The sequence below is a fragment of the Condylostylus longicornis genome, unplaced genomic scaffold, assembly GCF_029603195.1.
Source record: "Condylostylus longicornis isolate FDR11 unplaced genomic scaffold, ASM2960319v2 ptg000013l, whole genome shotgun sequence".
NCBI lineage: Eukaryota > Metazoa > Arthropoda > Insecta > Diptera > Dolichopodidae > Condylostylus > Condylostylus longicornis.
Genome location: NW_026577982.1, coordinates 10,091,882 through 10,114,004, shown reverse-complemented (window position 1 = coordinate 10,114,004; position 22,123 = coordinate 10,091,882). Strand labels below are relative to the sequence as shown.

General features: G+C 28.6%; 2 protein-coding genes across 2 annotated transcripts; both read left to right on the top strand.

The window, feature by feature from the left end:
* Positions 1-1,499: 1,499 nt before the first annotated feature.
* Positions 1,500-2,089, top strand: LOC129619388 (inverted formin-2-like). The gene is made up of 2 exons (XM_055534641.1): positions 1,500-1,560; positions 1,626-2,089. Exons 1-2 carry the CDS (start codon positions 1,500-1,502, stop codon positions 2,087-2,089), a joined length of 525 nt encoding a protein of 174 aa, XP_055390616.1.
* An 81-nt stretch (positions 2,090-2,170) lies between these two features.
* LOC129619387 (uncharacterized) lies at positions 2,171-13,865 on the top strand. Its single transcript, XM_055534640.1, has 4 exons — positions 2,171-2,214; positions 2,288-2,451; positions 5,540-5,871; positions 12,792-13,865. The coding sequence occupies exons 1-4, from the start codon at positions 2,171-2,173 to the stop codon at positions 13,863-13,865; spliced, it is 1,614 nt and encodes a 537-aa protein (XP_055390615.1).
* The last annotated feature ends 8,258 nt before the right edge of the window (positions 13,866-22,123 follow it).

Sequence of the window (22,123 nt, the reverse complement as noted above, 5' to 3'; positions counted from 1 at the left end):
ATTAAAAAATTTATTGAAAACTGGTAAATATTTTTATCCAATACAAGAAAAAGAACTAAATCCCACCCTATAATGTTCAAGATCAACTCTATAACTAAGTATTTTTTTTTTTATAAGCAATTCTAAAGAATCACTAATTCTTTAACAAACATAAAATTTTTGTGCATATCGTAAAAAATTATTCTATTGTGTTACGATATCACGGGATTGAAATAAAACGTAAGACGATTGAAATAAAAGTTTCCTAAAATTTATTAGCATCAAAATAGTTACAAATTTTGCATATAATTACGAATAGTAAAAAATATTAACTTTCGTATAAAAATAACTGCCATGTGTATGATAAAGTAGATCACACCATGTGATAGTATGTTATCTAGGGCTGTAATTTGGTATACTTATAAATTATTCAAAATTTGATACATTTTTTACGATTATGTTAAAAGAAAAATTTTCTTTGTTCTTATAAATCCGACCAAAATAAGTAAATTCGGATCATACGAATAGATGCTAAAGTAGCACTCTTCCATTGATTTACTAAAATATTGCATATATTTAGGCTAACATAAAAAAGACTGAAAGAATCTTCAATATAATGGCCGAATTCGACGGTTTAGTAAGTAAGTGAGTTAAATAAGATAAATAACTATATTACCGACTGCATTCCGTTCAATAAGGGAGGTTATGTGATGGCACCCGATTTCACATGTCGAGCTTTCGACAGAAATGTGTTTCTTTGGGGAAGCATAAATTAACTATTTTTACAGATCTCTGTATGTCTGTCCGTTTTGTCTGCGCAGTATCCCAAGTTCGGGTAAATCGATTTTCACGAAAATTTATATATGAGCTTTTATCGACGATGAGATGGTTTTATCAATTTTTGGGATTAGCCAATTGAAATGAATTTGAATTTGAGTTTTTGGGAATATGTTGAAAATTAGAGATTTTTTTAATAGAGCTTGGTTTTCTTCAAAAAAGCGCAATCCCATAAGTAGATTGCACGAAGAATCCCTAAGTCTTATTTCTCGCATAGGTATGAAGAGGGCTGAACGTGGAAAGAATTCTTATTCTAAAATTGAAATGAGACAAATTTCGTTCTTTTGGCTTCAGGATTTCGGATTTTAAATCATTTAGCTTTAACACAGCACCAACTTCTCCCATATGATATTAGCGAAAACTCTATTCAAAATATTAGGTTAAAGAAACTTCCCTCCTCTATTCTACAATGTGAATAGTCTTTTTTTTTTTGCGAAAAATAAAAGTTTCAGACAATCATAAAAAAAAAAAAAACAAATCGAAATAATCACCGTTCTTTCTAGCATAAGACGAAAAATAAATTTCTCAGTTATCTTTCAGTCTATAAATATTTTTACCAGCAGAACGACGTATTCCTAATAAAAAAAAATTACTACTGAATTGAATATTGACTTCGACAATTTCGTGATATAATATGAAATTAATTAAAATATTTTCGAATTATTACAAATAAGAGAGGAACAATGAGGATTACATCAATTTTTATCGTATTAATTTTAATGAAAACGGCGCATAGCCTTTCAGGTAATTGAATTGTTAAAAAAAAGGATAACAAATAAGAGAATTTAAATTTTGTATTTTTATTTTAGTGAAAAATATTCGATATAATCGCAAATACAATGCATTCCGAAGAAAAAATTATTTAAATGAAATTGATTCTATTGAAGGACGTTTTTTACCATTTATAATGAATAAATTTTCAACTACTACTGGAGCACCATCAACAATCACTATACCAATTCCATCGCCATTACCTACAACAATAACAATTCCACCAATTACACCAACAACCCCAACAACTCCTATTATTCCACCTATTTTTCCACCACCTGTTCCACCGCCCGTTCCACCACCAGTACCACCACCTGTTCCACCACCTGTTCCGCCACCAGTTCCACCACCTGTTCCACCACCAGTTCCACCACCTGCCCCACCCCCTGCTCCACCTCCTGTTCCTCCACCAGCTCCACCACCTCCTCCACCCCCTGTTCCACCACCTCCTCCACCACCTCCTCCAATTCCAACATTTCCACCTACAACACCTAATGGTTAATCAAATTTTATTATATAATGGAAAATAGCATTTCATATTAATTTTAAGGTTGTAAAAAATGTTACCAAATTAAAATCAATAATGTGGAATGCAATTTTATCCGACAATTTTAGATTAATAACACTGTTTGTATTTGGAAACCTAATAAACAATAATAATAAAAATATTTGTATTATTTTTATAATATTTATGTTTTAGCAAACCAACATACCTGACAGAATATTGCGGCAAAAACCAATCAGTAACTATCCTTGTAACTTGGAAACCTCAATTAGCAGCAGGGTCACCAGAAGCATTTTTGGGAATATGTGCAAAATATACATTTTTATTTAGTGCACATAAAAATTTTGATCTTAGATCTTGTTAGATCTTGAACGAGCTAATAGCTCTTTGCCACAATTTTTATTGAACACTTGTATAATTTAACAGAATCCATTATTTATCGAAAGCAATTAGGGGTCATAAACAAATGCAAAATTATGGTTAACTTTGTTCTTTTGGGAAAACTAATTAGGAATTTTGCAATAAGAATAACTAAACTCGCTTTTCGATTTTCGTCTAATTCATGCATTTTCCATGTCTAGCATTTTGCATTTGAAAATCAGGTCTAAGTTTTAAAAGGTATTGCACGTTTTGTGTAAAAAATGTAACACACGTGCGTTTGAGAAACTTTTTTTTGTTGTCGATTTGATTTATTATACGCGAATTCATTATTAAAACAGATTTTTTTTCTTAGTCTACCAATAAAATTTTAAGATTTTGCTAATTTTTTCTGTTTTTTTTTTCGTCTTTTCTATGACAAGATTAATTTTTGGGATCCATTATTTTAATGTTTATTAAATTAATCTATCAAAGACATTGACGTCATTGGATATTTTGCTTTTCTTTTTTGCTGTTTTTGTGTTTCTTTTGTAATTAAAATTGGGTTTGTGTTTGCAAACCGTTATAAATACAAGATATTCTTTTGTTTTTTTTTTTTCCCAAAATATAACATGTAAAAAATCTTTTCCGAATTTTATGTTGATCCCAATCTCCCAATCAAAATAGCAATAAAATTAATTGCGAATATGTGTACTAAATTTTTTTTTGTTTGACTTAAATGACATGGTGAATTGCTCAATTACCAGTTCTCGTATACGTTCTATTAACTCACAAACATTAACCTTATGCAAATATTCAATGTCAAATGTTCTGAATGTGAGCACAACAGCCCTGAATATGAGCACAAACTACAATGCAGACATTAAGATGGAAGGAATAAAAATTATTTAAAAATTTTATGTTATCCTTAATTTACAGCACGATTCACAATATGAATTTGTTTGATTCACCATAATTCTAGCGTATTTTTATTATTGGCGTCCCAAATAAAGGTATAGTGTTCATAAAGATCACTATAATACTCTTTCAGAATTGAAACGGAAATTAAATTTGTAAAGCTATTTTTAATTTTATTAGTTCATTCCACTTTTCTTTATTTTGCAGTATTTTAAGAATAGTTTTCAATTCTTATCAAATAGAAAGAATGAAGTGAATTCAACTTGGAAAAAGTTTTTGTGACGCCTAAGCATATGCAAAAAATATTTGGTATTATCTTGAAAACTATAATAAAATTTATTGCTTTATAAATTAATATGTAGGCATGTTCAAATTATTTTAGAGTAATTGAAAATTATTGCTATTGGTTTATTGCTATTTACGACATTAAAATAAAATTTGGCCTCCTTAGATTTATGACTAAAATATTTCATAAAAAAAATTTTATATTTTTTGTTTCGTGAAATAAATTTGTAGCAATAAAGATTAAAATGACTACTCCTAAGCATGTACAAAACCAAGACATAGTGCTTCGCAAAAGTCACGCCTAAATGTTGACTTATATATTATAAATATTATGCCATACGAAAGTCAAAGCTGCCATACGAAAATCCAAATTTTCAGTAACTTACTAATAAACTATCACATGGATTTTAGTTACTTTGTTCCGCATTTTAGTATTTCAGCTCTAAAATCATTAGGTTGCTTTCGCTGGCGTTTCTTTTAAAAACTAAAGCCAATCTAATAAAAGAGCAGCAATTGTTATATTTTCTATAGCACTATTAACGTAAGATTTATATAAGAAATGTAATTTTCTTCATATTTAGAAATAAACAACGAAGATTTCTTCATAGAATTGCATATAGACGAATATTGCTATTGAAAAAATCACAATGTCTTAAATTCATGAACAATATCCATAAATGTATGATGTAAAAATATTTAATAGCTGCTATTTGAAACGAAGCAAGCTGATTGCGGTGTTCTTTTAATAATATCTCACAAATGGTGCTTTCAAGTCATGCAAAATTTGCTATTTTTTTATATATATTCAACTATAACACTTTTTCAAAAGACCAACACCTCTTTGTGCAAAATTCTCTATATAAAAGTTTTTAATAAAATATGTTTTTATTTGGGCTCACTCACAACTAGCTCTTACATACTATTGAAATAAATTTTCGCGATAAATTAATTATAATTGTAAATTTTTCTCATTGGTTTTATAACATTCTTTTTCCCAATGTAAAATCGTTTGTTTTATTTTAATGGGCACCTTAATGTTGGTGATAATTTCTTTTGCTCTTTAATATTCATTAACAAAAAAAAAAACAAAAAAAAAATACAAAATAAATTTTTTTTTTTCATCTTTCTAAAATTCTAAATTTTCTATATTATATTGCAAAATTAATTCCAACTTGGATTTAGTCAACAAAAATATTTTATAGAAAATAGACGTAACTTATTCCTAAAACGTTTACTAAAATTTTTTTAATTCTGTGCAAGATGAAAGGAACAAAATTAATTATTTGTATTGTTCTAATTTCAATAATAACCATAAACAGTTCTCGTGGTAAGTCTTATTCTATAATATCCAAAAATAGACTATGTTAAATAAGTTGAATAAGTCTGCTCCACAGCCAACTTAACGTATTTTTAAAAGTTAACGTTCTTGGATTACCAAAGATTAAAGTCATCAAAGCTAGTCAAGTAAGGTTGAGAACTAATTCCACATGCAGTATAACTATTACGCAGTAATGATTTCCAACAAAACTTAAAATTGAAACCTTACTTAAATGATTAATTTAATTGAAATCAAATTATTTTGTCCAAAACCGTTTATTCATGTTAAAATATTTTAAAAATTTTTACGATATATCTTTATCAAAATGTCGCGATAAGCTGGATTAGTTCCATAAGTTTATTTATTCACCCCGATATCGGAGATGAAATACCACATTGGAACCTCACTTAACAATTAACATTCATAAGCTGAATTGAATTAGTATTACAAGCGATTACGATATTAAAAAACGAAGAGTATTATAGAATGAATATTTTTTCCATTTTCAGGAATCATTATATAGTCTATAATATTAAATAATTCAATATTTTCTTTTTTCTTTTTTTCAGATAGAGATTTTCAATCCAATCGACGATATAATTCATTTAGAAGAAGAATGAATGAAGCTAATAATAATCGTAATAACAACAACAACAACAACAACAATATTGATAATGATCGTAAACGATTTATAAATAAATTTAAAACGACTACACCAGCTCCAATGACTATGACAATTCCAACTATGACTCCAACAAGTCCACCAACAACTAGCCCACCAACAACTAGCCCACCAACTACTAGTCCACCAGCAACTTCACCACCAACAATGACATCACCACCACCGCCAACTAGTCCAAGTCCGCCGGGAACTGCAACAACTGTTCCAACTACAGTTCCAGTATAAATCCAGTATAAATTATGAATTTTTTTTTATGAAAATGGAATGACAACCTTGAAATTGGCGAATAACTGTAATTATCTTAAATCTGAAATAAATATGGAAAATCTTTTTAAAAAATATGAAAACAATGTTTCTATCATCTAAAAAATATGAACTCTACAATATATTTTTTAGTAAACCGTCGCAGTACTTTAACCATGATATTAATTGAAGGACAAATTTGACCGGATGGATGATCAAGAACACATCATGTAGAAAATACGTCATTTCCGTTAAAATAAAAATTTTACATTTATTTAGTATTGTAGAAAATCTTATAACAGATCAATTTTTCGGCGTAACAAAAATTACTGAAAACAAGAATAAATTAACGCTTAAATCAAGTAAATTCAAAAGTTTTGACCAATTCCTAAGTCTTAGACTGTTATAGGAAAAATTCTAAAATAAATTTGTTCAAATTTCCTTTATTTCTTGTAACAGCTTTAATTTATTTTGTTACAATTGGAATTATGAAGATTGCATCTACAGACATAATGCAATTATTTTTTAAATAGCTCATAAGCTCTGGGCTCATATTTCACTTACATGATTTTTGGTATGATAGTAACCAATCTTTTGTTTCGAGACTCTAAATAGAGTAAGATTTTTTTCTTCCACGCATAATTTTCAATTCAACAGTCCCTTATAAATCGAAACCAACAATTTCTTTCTACAGTAAATGATTGATGGATTCTATTCCGAAGTAGCTAATCGTATATGTGTGTATATGAATAAAAACTTATAAAATAATTATTTAATTTATTATTGCCTTTTTCTTTTCTAAGGTCAAAGACTTCTGCCAAAAACAAAATATCGAAATATTTTTGAAATAATTAAAAACTAATTTATGAACACACGCTTTACTGACGCATTCTTAACCTATAATTAATGCCTGATTGATTATAAACAGAAATAACTACGTCACAAACAAAGAATAGAAGAAAAATTAAAATAAAAATGTTAAGATTTATCAAAGAACTCAATTTATTAAAGAATTTTATTTGTTGAAACATGGTTATAACTTTAATCATTGCATCTGCTTCAATTATTAGTCTTGAATTGCATATTATGTGATAATTTAGTTGACTAGGCCGTAGGCCAGAGGCAAAAATTATATAACCCTGTTAGAAATTTTTAATTAAAAATAAAAGCCAGTGATTTTTGGTAGGTCCATAAACAAATTTTTTTAATTTTTGTTTTTGTTATCACTGTTATTTTTATTCTAAAACCGGTTTCCATATCTGATTCTCATTTAATTTTAAACACAAATTTAAACGATGAATAAACAAAACGGGTTCATTGTATTACAAAATAACGGTGCTTGTTAGAAATATAAAATATTAATGATTATCGAAAAATTCTCATATGTACCTAATTAGTAAAATTATATTGGCTGAATCGATATGCTCTCAATTTCTTTTAATGTGTAACCTATATACTGCTTGGACTTTCGTATACCACCTACACTTGGGATTTAGGAATAAAGAACCAATACAAAGTAGCATATGGAAAAGAGTTTTGAATATAGAAGGGTCACGGAGATTTTGTGTTAACCACAATATGGTTGATGCAAAATAAAATTCAAGATAATCTTGCTAATTATACGTCATCTGAAAAGCATTGCAACATAGAAAAATCGTAATCCACACAATTAATTTTTATTTTACACAAAAATTTTTTCAATAATATGTTGGAGACCTGGAATACTTCCACTATAACTGATATGTTCAGCACATCACTATTAACAAATTTATAGGTGGTTTCCCACCAAAATCCCAAATCTTGATAGAAAAGCACCTGTACATAAAATTTCCTTATTTGTATGCAATACGGATGGTAAAAACTATTTCAGGCAATTTTTACTATTTTAGCATAGTTTTTGAAAGTGAACAGAATTTTTTTTCATAAACCATATTTGAATAAATTCAAGGCATTCCCGAAGCTTTATAAGGATTTCCTAATAGTTTTATTAACAGAGTTTACAAACATACACTTTAATTTTCATATATAAGATTTTTGTTATAAAAAAACCATATTATTTGTTTTGTTATTATGTTGTTTCCAACAAAAACACGTATACCCCAGAAAATAACCATGCATTCATACTAATTTAAAATCTAACTAAAATTAACTGAATTTTTATATTCTTCTATATATAAAGGCTTCTATTTAGCATTCTAAATTAATAACCAAAAATATATATTAAGAATTTTTGTGAAGTTTTTGTTTCTCCATACTCCTTAAAGTATGCAAAATAACTATAATGAATAATATAATAAACTTGTTTCTGAATTCTGTTCTTATGAGAATGTAGATATCGGAGAAACTTAACAGATTTTCATGTTATTTAAAACAGCTTTTTGAAAAAATAAGTTATAAGATATTATTCTCATACAAACATTTTATGATTTTTACCTGGGTTCACCATTTTCTAAAGAGAGAAAAATTTATAGCAATATTTTTATCGTAATTATTATATCCGAATATTATTGTTAAAAAATTTTGAGTAGCTTTTCTTTTAGTAGCTTTAGTAATAATGGGCACACATACGGTTGTATGTATTTGGCATTGAAATATAGACTAAGATTCAGAATAAACTTTTAAACAATGGTTTGTGAAAAAATTGTTCAATGAAAATCTTGAGAATTATAAGTTTACATGAAATAGGAAAGAGATCAAATTTTTAAGAGTAAAGTTTTATAAATATGAATATCACCTTGATTGGGCTAGGGCGTACAAATTAAGGCAATACAGAAATGGAAGGAACGTTAGAAAAATACTACCTCTGTGATTATTGTTCAACGATATAATAGACGACGATATTCACACTTTACCAGGACAATTTTGTTCGGATCATGAATATTATCGTGCCAACACAAACAAGATCTTAAAAATGAAGACTTTTGAATATATTCCATTTCCATAAAACAGAGGACATTTTTAAATAAACAAACTTCAGAGAAACTACGGAAGAAATACAGTAGAATTTCATTGAATTTTGTCTATTGCATTCACCACAGAAGGGCGACTATTTTAACACGAATATGCCTATACAAAAAAAAGAGGGTTGATTATAGGAGATTTCTTCATGCAAATTATTTCAAGTGTTTATTACACTTACATAAACACTTTTATACAATAAACATTTATAACAATAATTGAGTATAAAATTTAAATTAATTAAAACATGTATTCAAGTAATCACGCTTCTATTTTTCATTTTGTAACTGATTTATTCTACATGTAACACTTTTATGATCATTATTTAAGAGCAGCCGTACTTAAAAGCACTATTCAAGAGCACCTGTACTTAAAATATCAAAAACAAATAAACCAACAATAAACAAACTATTTGAAGAATTTTGAAAGCTACCATAAAGCAAACTATTGCCTGAATGAATACAAAATAAAAAAAAAAATAATAACTAGAATTTTAACTGTAATATTCTTGAATTGACATTATTGTCAATAGCCATCTATATCAATTATAATTTGTTTTTATCGTTTTAGAATTGAATCATAATTTAATTAGGGAGTGGAAATTTCAATTTCTTTAGTAAGAAAAAAAAATTTTCAAAACCAAATAGAAAGAACTTTCATGTTTAAAATCTTAAAAAAATAATACATACATTTGAGTCGATTCTTTAGTCGGATCCATCTACACTGAACACAAATATTAAAGTTTGGATTTTCCAATTATTCCATTTTGGACATAATCAATAAATTTACATTCACAGCCGCTTTAGTAGATTGTTGTTGTATGTTGGAAAACATTGTTTTTCAGTAATAAGGTTTTATAGATTTTAAGGTACAATTTCTGTAAATCGTAAATGTATGGTAATTAACAGGAATATAATTATTCAAATTCATTTTTTTTTCCTTCAAAGTTCCCAGAGGGAACATAGGGCCTCCACATAACCTCGCCACTAATCCGAGGCTGTGAGTTGGTTTTATGAATCTATTATTTTTGTTGAGAAAGTTATTTGCCTACTGCAACTTTTCGAACTAAACAATTAATTTGCATAAAAGAATATTTAAGTAGCTACATAGATACTGTGAAAATTATAGTTCAAAAAAAAAATTTTGTATAACTTCAAATGCAACATGAATAATAGTAACTTAGCAGTAATCGACGAAAGCACATAAAACAACAGATTAACGCAAAATTTCTCATATAATGATAGGCACCCAAGTTATTACAGCACGTCCCAAAATTTGAAATGGAAAATGAAAAATTTGTACATACTACAAGTTTTTATTCAAGCGACGGGACATATTGATTACACTATCGCTTGTTAATCATAAGCATTTTTAATGAAATTTAAAAGAAAAGGTTGACATCTACAATAACCTCTTGGATCAATCATTCTTGTATTATAAATATATATGTATATATTATATTTTATACATAATCGTAAGTATTTTTATAAAAATTATATGAAAATTATACGACGAATAATAGATTTAGAATTCAGTAACCTCCATCTTTTATTTAGAAAACGAAAAAGTATTATTGTATAACTCATGTCTAGAATCCCCCAATATAACTGTTATATTTATGGCTCTACATTGTTCTAAATCACATTTATAAAATAATAAAAACGTGAATTTAAAAATTTTTTAAATGTAAATATAAGTTAAATATTTATAGGTTGTTTTTTTGAGTATATACGATACAGCTTAGAAATATTTAAAAAATTTTTAAAATGGTGGAATACATGAGTTTAGCTAATGGAAATGTCGCATTTTGCAGAATATTGTTAACCGCGTGTCACCAGTAACATTAAGAGCTTAGATTCCAAAAGAATCAAGTGAGTGGTCTATTTGAAGTAATTTGATAAATTTATTTTTTTAAAATAATGTTATTTTTTTAATAACAATAAAGTTTAAATCTATAAAGCAAATAGTTGATGTATAAAAGTAAATTGAGGGGTTTGGTAATGTTATTCAAATTTATATTTAAAGGCTTATGGTAGCGAGTCTATTCCAAAAGATTTACCACAGCAAATCATGTATGCCAAAAAGTGAGCAAAATATAAGAAAAATCAAAATTCACATATAAAAAAAAAAAACACACCCTATATTTATAAAAGCGAAAACAAGCAGACATAAAACCAGGCAACATTTGATGTTATAAAATTTTTGTAAACACGAGCTACGTACAGTATTTTATTATATAGAGCAACAATCCATAAAATAATTCTGGAATAAACGAAGCATATTCTTCCAAATTGCTCTATAAATTATTAAAAATATAACTGAAAAGTCATGAGTGTCATGTTGATTAACCAACTAGCAAGAAGCAAAAAGCTTCTTACGCTTTTCTACTCGTTTATAAGCATAATGAGTGACTTAAAGTAATGATCATAACACAGAACATAAATGATATCAGTTTTTTGGAATTTGCTAAAATTTTTGAAATTTTGGCTTCCTGGGTTTTATATGATTAAAATTTTTATTTCAAAATTTCCAACATAAAAATTTTTGGAATTAGGTACTATTAAAATTTTCGAACCTAATAGAATTGAATTTTTTTCTCGGTTAAGAAAAGTTATATCTAAGGCTATGTTATATGTTATTTTTTGGGTTTTTTTCTGTAGGCATTTATGTAAGTTTGTAAAATAATATCGAAGAAAAAATAAAAAAGATTTAGTGTTTTTACTAAAATTCTAAGTCATAAATGTCACATTATTATACAAGATATTATTCTGCTCTTCATTTTTTACCAAATTTTGAAAAATTAAATGGATCAATATACTCAAATTTTTTTAAGATAAGTAATAGAAATCCTAATTTTTTATTTTATATTAAAGCTCACATTATTCGAAAAATTTCAGTTCTATATTTAATTTTGTATCAAAAAGACGTATCTTCTTTAAGTAATATAGTTTAGTTTATTCAATTAAAACTGAGTACCTTTTTAAAATAAATAATTTAACAATGAACAAAATCAATATATTCATTATATTAGTCGTTATTCTCCAAATAAACAGTGAAATACCGGGTAATTAAAATGTTGATTTGTATTCGTCTGAGGTGTGCTCGAGAAATTTTTTCATAATAAAATCTATTATTTAAATTTTTTAATAAATTACGAATATCAAAGTAGTATTTTATATAATTCAAAATGTTTAAATTCAAAAGTAAAAGCATACACCACCTTAAACTCAATTACAAGGATATGTACGACGCAGCTTTTACCTATGAGCATCTAAACGTGAACCTTACCGAAAATCGGACTGTATAATATTATCCCCTAATGAGTAGAAAAATAAAAAATATCATAATTTATTATAATCTTTGAAGATCGATCGAAAGTTCTATGGTCTACTCAAAGATTTTCAGTAAATCGTGCTAAAAAGTGACAGATAAATTTCTTAAACCAATTCGATAATTTCTTGAACCAATTAGTTTGGTAGTTAAAGATCGTATTAAAAACTTACCGTGTTTTTTTTTTTAAATTATTTTCTGGTATCTCACATTTGAACGACATAAAAATTACGTTCAGAAAATATAACAATTAAATTTATAACCAACGAAAATTCGAGCAATTTAATACTAACTGTACTTCGATACATCCATAATTTAATTGATCCATTATCGAAGAGTATAATATACGGGCTAATAGTAATTCTTGTATTAAAATATTTTATTATTGACCATCTCATCTTTATTATTGATAATGTATTTATTTTTATACTAAGTGTTAATATGACGATATTGTTTTATCTATCATAATAATATGTGACCGTGTTAAAATCGTTTTACCAGCACACCTCTGAATAAAATCATATTAAAAGAAACAAAAAAAAAATACAATTAATTACTTGCTTTTAGGTAAAACAAAAGGCAGGACAAAATTTTTCCCATTTAAAAAGAGAACGTATAATGATATTAAAAACTTGGATAATAAAGGCGAAGGACGGTTTTTACCAATATTTTTTGAAAAATTTAACACAACTTCAAAACCAGCAACAATTAGAATTTTACCGCCTTCCCCATTAAACTTTCCTACAATAGAATCTGTTTTACCAACTGCTGGTACACTATCTTCAACACCAACAACTCCATTACCTATAACGCCAAGTACAGCACAACCAACGACTATTCCGAGCACACCCATACCACCAACAATACCTCCTGTACCGCCAATACCAACAGTTCCAATAATACCACCAGTACCACCACCACCACCTCCACCGCCACCACTACCACCACCATTACCACCACCACCACCACCTCCACTACCACCACCGCCTCCCCCTCCATTACCACCACCACCGCCACCACCTGGGCCAACTACACCACCTGGACCCACTACTCCACCGGGACCAACTACACCACCGGGACCTACTACTCCACCTGGACCAACCACACCCCCGGGACCAACTACACCACCTGGACCAACTACTCCCCCAGGACCAACTACACCACCAGGACCAACTACACCACCAGGGCCAACTACACCACCAGGCCCTACTACTCCACCAGGACCAACTACACCACCAGGGCCAACTACTCCACCTGGACCAACTACACCACCTGGACCTACTACACCACCTGGACCTACTACTCCACCTGGACCAACTACACCACCTGGACCTACTACACCACCTGGACCTACTACTCCACCAGGGCCAACCACACCACCAGGGCCAACTACTCCACCTGGGCCAGCTACACCACCTGGACCAACTACACCGCCAGGACCAACTTCACCACCTGTGCCCACTACACCACCTGGACCAACTTCACCACCTGGACCTACCACACCACCTGCACCAAATCCACCAACAACACCACCTGCACCAAATCCATCAACAACACCACCGGCACCAAATCCACTAACAACACCACCTGCACCAAATCCACCAACAACACAACCTGGACCAGTTCCACCAGTAACTCAACCAGCTGTTGCATCAACAGTACCAACAATAGCAGTTCTCTAAATTCCACTTTATCGACTATTCCTATTGAATAAGGCAAATGATAAAAATTCAGTTTAAAAAATTATAAACTTACAAAATCTTATCATTTTATTAAAATAAAAATTATTTTAAATAAAATAGAACTTTTGAGATTTGTGTTTTAGTTATTGTTGATCTGCACCAGTATTGGAACAGTGATACTAAAATCATTTGTACGAATTTGGTTAAAAAGGAGAGCTGATCTTCTATGATGATTTTGCAATATTATAATGTGCTCAATAATTTTATTCATCAGTAAATCATTCCACGTGAATTTTATAAGTGAATCCAGTTCCATCGACATAACATTCTGTACCTGCACTAACGCCAAATTTAACCATCCAGGATCAAGAGTTAAATCGATCTCTTCATTTATTATAATTTTTAACATTTTAAAACTACGTCTCATCGAAAGAATTTGCCTACCCTATCGCGTTACCCTATATCGCGTTCAATTATTACCGACCGTATTGTGTATAAAATAGGTAGGTTATGTGATGGCAACAAATTTTGCATATCGAGTTTTCGGTGGGAATGCACTTCTCCATAGTAGGGAAGTGTAAATAAACTATTTTTAGCAACCTGTCGGTCTGTCGGTCTGTCGGTCTGTCCGTCTGTCGGTCTGTGTGTGCACGCGTGTATCTCAAGTTCTACTGAACCGATTTTTATGAAATTTTATATGTAAGTTTATTTCCACCATGGCACGGATCGATCAACTTTTAGGATATATCAGGCCTCGGGAACTGCACTTTTTAGCGGGCCTGTTTTACATTTTTGATCATTTTAAAGAAACTATTCAACCGATTTGCTTGAAATTTCATATATAAGCTTCGCTCAACCGGCCGCAAAACCTCCTAACTTTTGGAAGAAATCAGGTGTCAGCAACTGGACGTTTACTACGGGCCAAATATACATTTTTGCGTATATAAAGAGAAATAATCGACCGATTTCATTGAAATTTAATATTGAGGTTCTTCGTATTAAAGCAATGAACATATAACTATTATATTATATAGCGGGCCGATTTTACATTTTTCACTATATCTACGGAACTAATTGATAGAATTTCTTGACATTTGATATTTGAGTTCTGGTTGTTACCGAAACTAACTGGCGAGCATTTCAGGGAATTCGGGTAGCACAAAGCGAAACTCTACTAAGAGCCAAATTTACATTTTTCTAAGTATGTTAACTATAAGCTTACTAATGTCCTAAAAATTGGAAAGAAGTATTTAACCGACATTTTTATAATATTCTGTAACACTTTCATTTAACTAGACAATACACAATGCGGTCGGTTATGTGCTGACCACATCAGATTTTTTTATATTGTTATAGGGAAATTATAATATCACATAATTTAATTAAAATTGTAAGTACAACAATATTGATTTACTACGTTATCTTCCAAACTAATTTTCATTAAATCAAGAGTACATCAAATACCTATTCTTACTAGAATATTTGATGTACAGCATACGTTGAATTTCAATTCATACGAAAAGTAATTTTCCTTCTTAAAATAGTCGTATTCTAAGTATACCATGGATGAGATTAATTTTGCATAAAATCGTATTCTATCCTCTATAACAGACAATAAAGTAGATGTTAATAAAAGATTGGATAAAAAGAAAGGTGTGAAATGTTTTTTTGCCATAATTGTAAGGCTAACAATATTAGAATCTTATTTTTCTTACTATTTCTTTATGGAAATAATACAAAGCAGCTATAAAAATAATATGAGCGAAATAGATGCTTAAATAATAAAAATATAATAGAGTTTTGATATTTTTATTTCAAATTAAAAGTTGTATATTTTTCGAAAAAAATCAGTCTTAAGTTAAGTTTTATACAAAAAAGACGTGTTTATTACGGCAAATATTTAAATAACAAATTTTGGTGAAAAATTAAATTGAAGAAAAAATCAGTGAACTCATTCTAATTGAAAAAAAAATGAACAAAATTAGCATATTAATTTTTTTACTTGCATTATTTATAAATTTTAATAATGAAACATCGGGTAATTGAAATTCAATTTGTAAATACATCCTCAAAAAGCACAGAAAAAAATTTCCATTTCTTCTAGCTAAAAAATATAAATTTAATACTGGATACTACCAATATAAGAAAAAAATACACAATGTAATTAAGGATTCAGATAATAAAATTGAAGGACGTTTCCTACCAATATTTTTTAATAAATTTAATGCAACGACAATGCCACCAATAATTATTATTATACCAGTGAGTCCAACAACAAGTATTGCACCAACTACTACAACTATTGTTCCGACACCTACAACATCTGTACCACCAATTTCACCACCTGGACCACAACCGGCTCCACCACCGCCGCCAGTACCTTTACCACCACCACCACCACCACCACCACCGCCACCACCACCAACACCACCTCCTTCACCGCCTCCTCCTCCAATTCCATCACCACCGCCACCACCACCTCCTCCACCACCACCTCCACCGCCGCCACCACCTCCGCCGCCACCACCACCTCCCCCGCCAATTCCAACATTTCCACCAACGACTCCTGGCGGAGGTGGTTAAATTTAACGGTGATAATAATAATAATAATAATGCTATAATAAATTTTAATATAAAATATCAATAAAGTATATGAAGAAACTATACATCAAAATGTTTTCAATAGTCGCAATAGAATAATTGATTTGCAATTGTGAGTTTAATAGAATGAAATAATGTGAATAACTTTGTCAAAATATTCATGTATGTATGTAAATGATTATAAAGTTAATGAGTGCAATAAGGAAATAATTTACATGAACGAAATTTAGCAAAACAAAATCAAGCCAAATATTAATTAAATTAAATTAAATTGTACGATTATAAAAATGCAATATAAAATTTTGAAGCTTACAAAAATCTAATTATAAAATTTATTTGAATTTCAAATAGCAGTGAAGTTATTAAACTAGTTAACAAGATACCCATAATACTAAGTAATTTTGATTAATAATCTGCGATCACTTTTAAAATGTTCCCTTAAGTGTGAAAAAAGCTTGAAGTAATTTTAAAATTAATTAAAAAATATAAAATTTCAATTGAAACACATACAAATACTTACATGAATTTATACATACAAAGTTGACATAGAATTAATTCTCACCCTAAAGGTATGCAATCTTTTGCAATATTTGATATATGAATGGAAGTGTTTAATAAATTTCCATTTCACAAACTATTTTAATGCTATTTTAAACAAATCATTAGTTTGAACCAATTTTATTGAATAGTATTCAATGCAGTGTGACTAACGCGAAACTGAAATAAGAATTTTTATTATAAAATTCTCTTAATATTAAATAGAAACAGTTTCAGTCATAGAATCGGATTTTAGTACTTTATTGCTGAAATCAAATTCAAGACACGCAACTATATTATATTTAAACTTCCAGATTAAAAAAAAATATTTGGCTAAAAGTAAGATCAAATGTAATTTTATAGAATTTCTTTGAGGTTTTATCTTAAAACGAGTGCAAGTAAAAGAGAAGCTAAATTTCCAATCCCTAATTAAGGCTACATTATGGTTTTTGTTTTGTAATTTCTTTAAAGAAACATTTTTTAGACTTATTACTCATGTTGTCTGTTAAAAGTATTCAAGAACAATTAAAATACAATTCTAATAAAAAATATTAAGTTCAAAAATAATTTTTAAAATAATTGTAAACTTCTAGGTCTACATTGTGACTAAATCGACTATTTCATTTGACTTTAAGAAGATATAATTTTATTTATAATTTCCAAAATCTAAAATTTCTTAGATTAATCTTCTAACTATAAATTTACCTCACTCTATTTGCTATAAATGGGAAAACATTCAACATAGCTATATTTTTCGAATTTAAATAGTATTTAAATTTTTTTATTTGTTTTTTCCATCGCTGCTGTTAAGTCATCCTACATTGTTTCCTTATTCTTTCCATTCCAATGTTTTAAAAGCAGAAATATAGAACATGTTTTACTAAAAGTTTAGTCACCGGCCGGTAATTAATTTATAGGCTGCCCTGAATTTTATAATATGTGTGTTAAAAAAAGCTTTCAATATTATGAAATCGCGATCAGAATAAACTCGTTTCGCATTAATTAAATTTTAAAATATTCATGTGATCATTAAGTTTTGAAATATTAATAATGATTTGATTTAAGCGATTAAAATGGAGATGATTTTTTCATTTTTTGTTTTTGGTTTTTGTACAAGTGATACAGAATTTTTGAGGAAATTGCTTAAAAATAAAAAAAATACAAAAAAATACGAAAAAAACAAATGTTTGGATAAAATAGCGAAAATTGGTCAATATTAAAAATGTACGTACAGAATGTCAAGTGACAGAGAAAATGAATATTGGTAGATAAAAAATACAGAACAAAATTTCGATTCCAGAAAATAGAAAATTGAAAAATTATTTATCCAGCCACTTGCCGGGAAGTTCTAAGCCGTTCTTCAACTATTTTTTGTTATTATTCTATTTAAATACCTTATATTTCAAAATTTAATTGCAATTTTCGCGGATTATACTCGCAATATATTCAATAATAAGTTTCCAATAGATTTTCTCTATCTCTAGATTTCCGAATTCCGCCACGCGAACAATTTTTTTTCATAAACTACTAGAAGGAATCGTCGCACAAAATCTTTAACACTAGTTCCGTACCCCCTAGCTCCGTACCTTCAGGTGTGATATCTCATTCATATATCGATATCTACCTTACACTATAGTTATACATAAAAATATTAAAATAACGAATGATATGGAATTTCTTGGAGACATCTCTTCTTTTTTCTATCTGTCTATCCGTTTGCAACATTTAGGCTAAGAATATTAAATTCAGGTTGTCAAATTATTTGACAAAGTACTACTAATATTCAAAACAGGAACTATTAGTAATTACCCTGTTATCGAATTGACCCTTTATATATGAACCATTATTTCCTACCAGTTCATTTTTAGACCGAAAGCTGGATTACGAAATAGTACTAAACGACTTATTACTAAATAATTAAATTATTTCTAAATCCTCATTTAGTTAAGTAGATATGTACATATTTCCACAATATGGAGAATGAAAACAATATGCTTTATACAAATATGTAAAGATAAGTAGCAGTTGTCCTCAATTTACTGGTAACTAATTTTACCGACGGTAAATCTGCCAACGATCAATTTGTTACAACCGCTAATAATGAGTATTCTCAAATATAGAATTGTACTCAAATGTTCAAGATCTAGTGACATGCAATCCATTTAGAGGAATGTTGAATTTTGAAAACTTTTCCCTAAATAAATAGGTTTGTGTTATACCAATACAGAGACAACAGCGTTATGCCATATTATTTCTTTCAATTATAATTTTTACAAACGTACAGCAGGAAGAGAAAATTTTTTAATATCTTAAGCAAATAAGACACGTGTTCTAAGTTCATTTACAAAATGTATATGTATATGCATTTAACTAAATCGAACACAAAAAAAAGTAGGAATTTCCAAGTATCCCATTTTGAAAATGTTCAAGTTCAATAAATTTTCAATAAATTTTTCTATAAATGAATTTTGTAATAAAAAAAAAATTTATTTTTGCAAAAATATCAGCATAAAAGCGGCATGTGGATAGTTTACAGTATTATCGCCATAAAAATTAAAAACACATATACATACATATACGGATATGTATACAAGTATTACAAATATATTTTTCTAGGTGTTTGACCGTTTCACACTACATTCGTATATGTGGACATCTACATGCCGGTACCCCAAAGCAAAAGTTAAAATATCATGAAGCATTTGCACTTAAAACAATGGCAAACCACTAAAAACGAAATTAATGTTCTAGTGTAAATCCAATTGATTGACATGATTCCAGTTTTATAAAATGGGGTGCTTTAAGTAAATTTTGGAAATTACGAGTAGTTTATTTGTTAGAACATTTTTCTCATTTTAATGCCGACCATCTTAGAATTATGAGAATAGAACCATAGTTTAGCCAATATTGTAATATGCAACTCTTACACATGTATAACAATTAAAGATATATTATTTCTTTCTGAAATTCGTATCTCTTAAAACTTAAATATAATAATATGTCTTATTACCGTGGAAATGAAAAAGTATTTTCCTTTTCTTTCTACCTTTGATATATTAACCATATTAAAAAAGACTCTGAATTATAGATTAGAGTTTGTGTCATTAGAGTTTGTCACAGAATGCTTCCGCAAGGCATTATCCGGTAAAGTGTCTCGAAATGGTAGACTGTTGTGTCGACCACCCAGACTTTCATCAGTCTTTTCGCTTAGTTGTTACCTAGTATTTTTTACAAGATACGTTAATGGCTATAATCGGCAAGGAGATCTATAGAATGCAACAGTTTTGAAAAGCATTTCTATAACTCCCAACTTGTCCATTAAATTTCTTACCTAAGTTTCTACCGGATCCCTGGTCCTTACTGACGAGTGCTAGGTTTTATAGTGGGTGTGCATTCTTAACTTCAAGCACAAAAAAAATAACATCTCTTGGCCCGAACTTTCTCGAAACCCCAACACTTTAAAGAGGCTAAATATTTTTTTTAAAGGTTACTCAAAATTCTATACTTCAAAATATTCAACTATTGCTTAGAGATGCCAATACATTAATGATACCTTCACGTTAATGTATTGTGCAACTTTTGAGGTCAATCATTTTTATACTATATGCCATAATTGTGTGTATTTAGGGTGGTTCGGAACTAGGTTAAAACTCTTATTATTGCAGGCCATTCTTAGTACTTTTAAAGGAAAAAAATTGTTCATATGGAAGTGAAAGAACTTCTCAAAATTTTTTTTTTTTTTTGTACTTAAAAAATTGGAAGGAATCACTCCCATCAGTACTAGTTTCGGACCACCCTGCCAATTTTCATATTATACAGAAGTACACAATATTATTATATTCACATAAATTTTTATCTAATACATTTTGAAAACTATACGATCAATAACACATTTAAAATTCAGTAACCTCTATCTTTGTTCATAAAAGTAAAATGCGTGTAGTTAATTTCGCGAATCACACCATGTTATTGGCCTATATTTTATTGTTTTAAATTACATTTTTATATAAAAGTGTTAATAATAAATTTCTATACAAATCTTTGTAGAAATTTACTATAAAATTTTAAAAAGTTTTAAATGTACATTTTATAAGATACAAGAGCCAAAACGAAAAATCTAAAACCAGCAAACATTTTAATGTACTACAGTATATTACACCAAAATAATATTAACCATATGGTTCCGCTGAAAGATACGCTGTATTGTATGTAAAAAGTTATAAGTTGTACGTTAATCAAACAAAGTGTAAGGTTCCTCACGTCCTTCGACGTCAAATTTGTCAAATTTGTAAATTTTGTTAATGGCGATCGAGTATATGCAAGGTGTAGCACAAAACCGCAATTAAATATACTAGTAGTATAAAATTTTAGGATTTTTACTTCAATTTCTGAAATTTTATGCTTCCTGGGGAATTTATATTTTTAAATTTTTTTTTTATTTTCACATTTCAAACTCAAAATTTTTTGGAATTGCTATTAAATTTATCAAATTTAATAGAATTAAAATTTTGTCTTTGTTAAGATAAGTTATGGCCAAAGTTAAAGTTATTTTATATTGCGGGTTTTTTTGTTGTAGATAGATTATATGTAGGTAAGTATATAAAATAATATAAAGTAAAAGAGTGACTTAGAAGGAAGGTGACAAAAATTTTATGTTCTTATAGAATTCTAAGTCATAAATGTCACATTATTATATTTTACTTATAAACTTTTATATTTACCAAAATTTGCAAAACTTTAGTGTACAGTTAATACAGTTACACTTAATTTTATATTTTTACATTTGTGTATTTGGATTTGTTAAGATAAGTAATAGAAACCTTTCAATTTTCTATTTTATATTAAAGCGTAAACTTAATTTGATAAGTGTCAGTTCTAAATTTAATTTTCTACCTAAAAGACGTATTTTTTTATAATATAGTGGACGTAATATACTAAAGTTCTATTAAATATAAAAAATTTCTTTAAAATAAGTGAACTTAATGATGAAAATGTGCTTTTAATTATTCAACATCATGATTAAAATAAAAATATTAGTTATATTACTTGTATTTTTAAAAGTAAATAATGAAATATCAGGTAATTAAATGGTAGATTAGCAGAGGTGTGTCGGCCCCGAG

Coding starts and splice junctions, on each gene's coding strand:
- LOC129619388 (XM_055534641.1), top strand. CDS start 1,500: ATGAGGATTACATCAATTTTTATCGTATTAATTTTAATGAAAACGGCG. Junction 1,561..1,625: donor AACGGCGCATAGCCTTTCAG/GTAATTGAATTG, acceptor TTTTTATTTTAG/TGAAAAATATTCGATATAAT.
- LOC129619387 (XM_055534640.1), top strand. CDS start 2,171: ATGTGGAATGCAATTTTATCCGACAATTTTAGATTAATAACACT. Junction 2,215..2,287: donor AATTTTAGATTAATAACACT/GTTTGTATTTGG, acceptor TTTATGTTTTAG/CAAACCAACATACCTGACAG. Junction 2,452..5,539: donor AAATTTTGATCTTAGATCTT/GTTAGATCTTGA, acceptor TCTTTTTTTCAG/ATAGAGATTTTCAATCCAAT.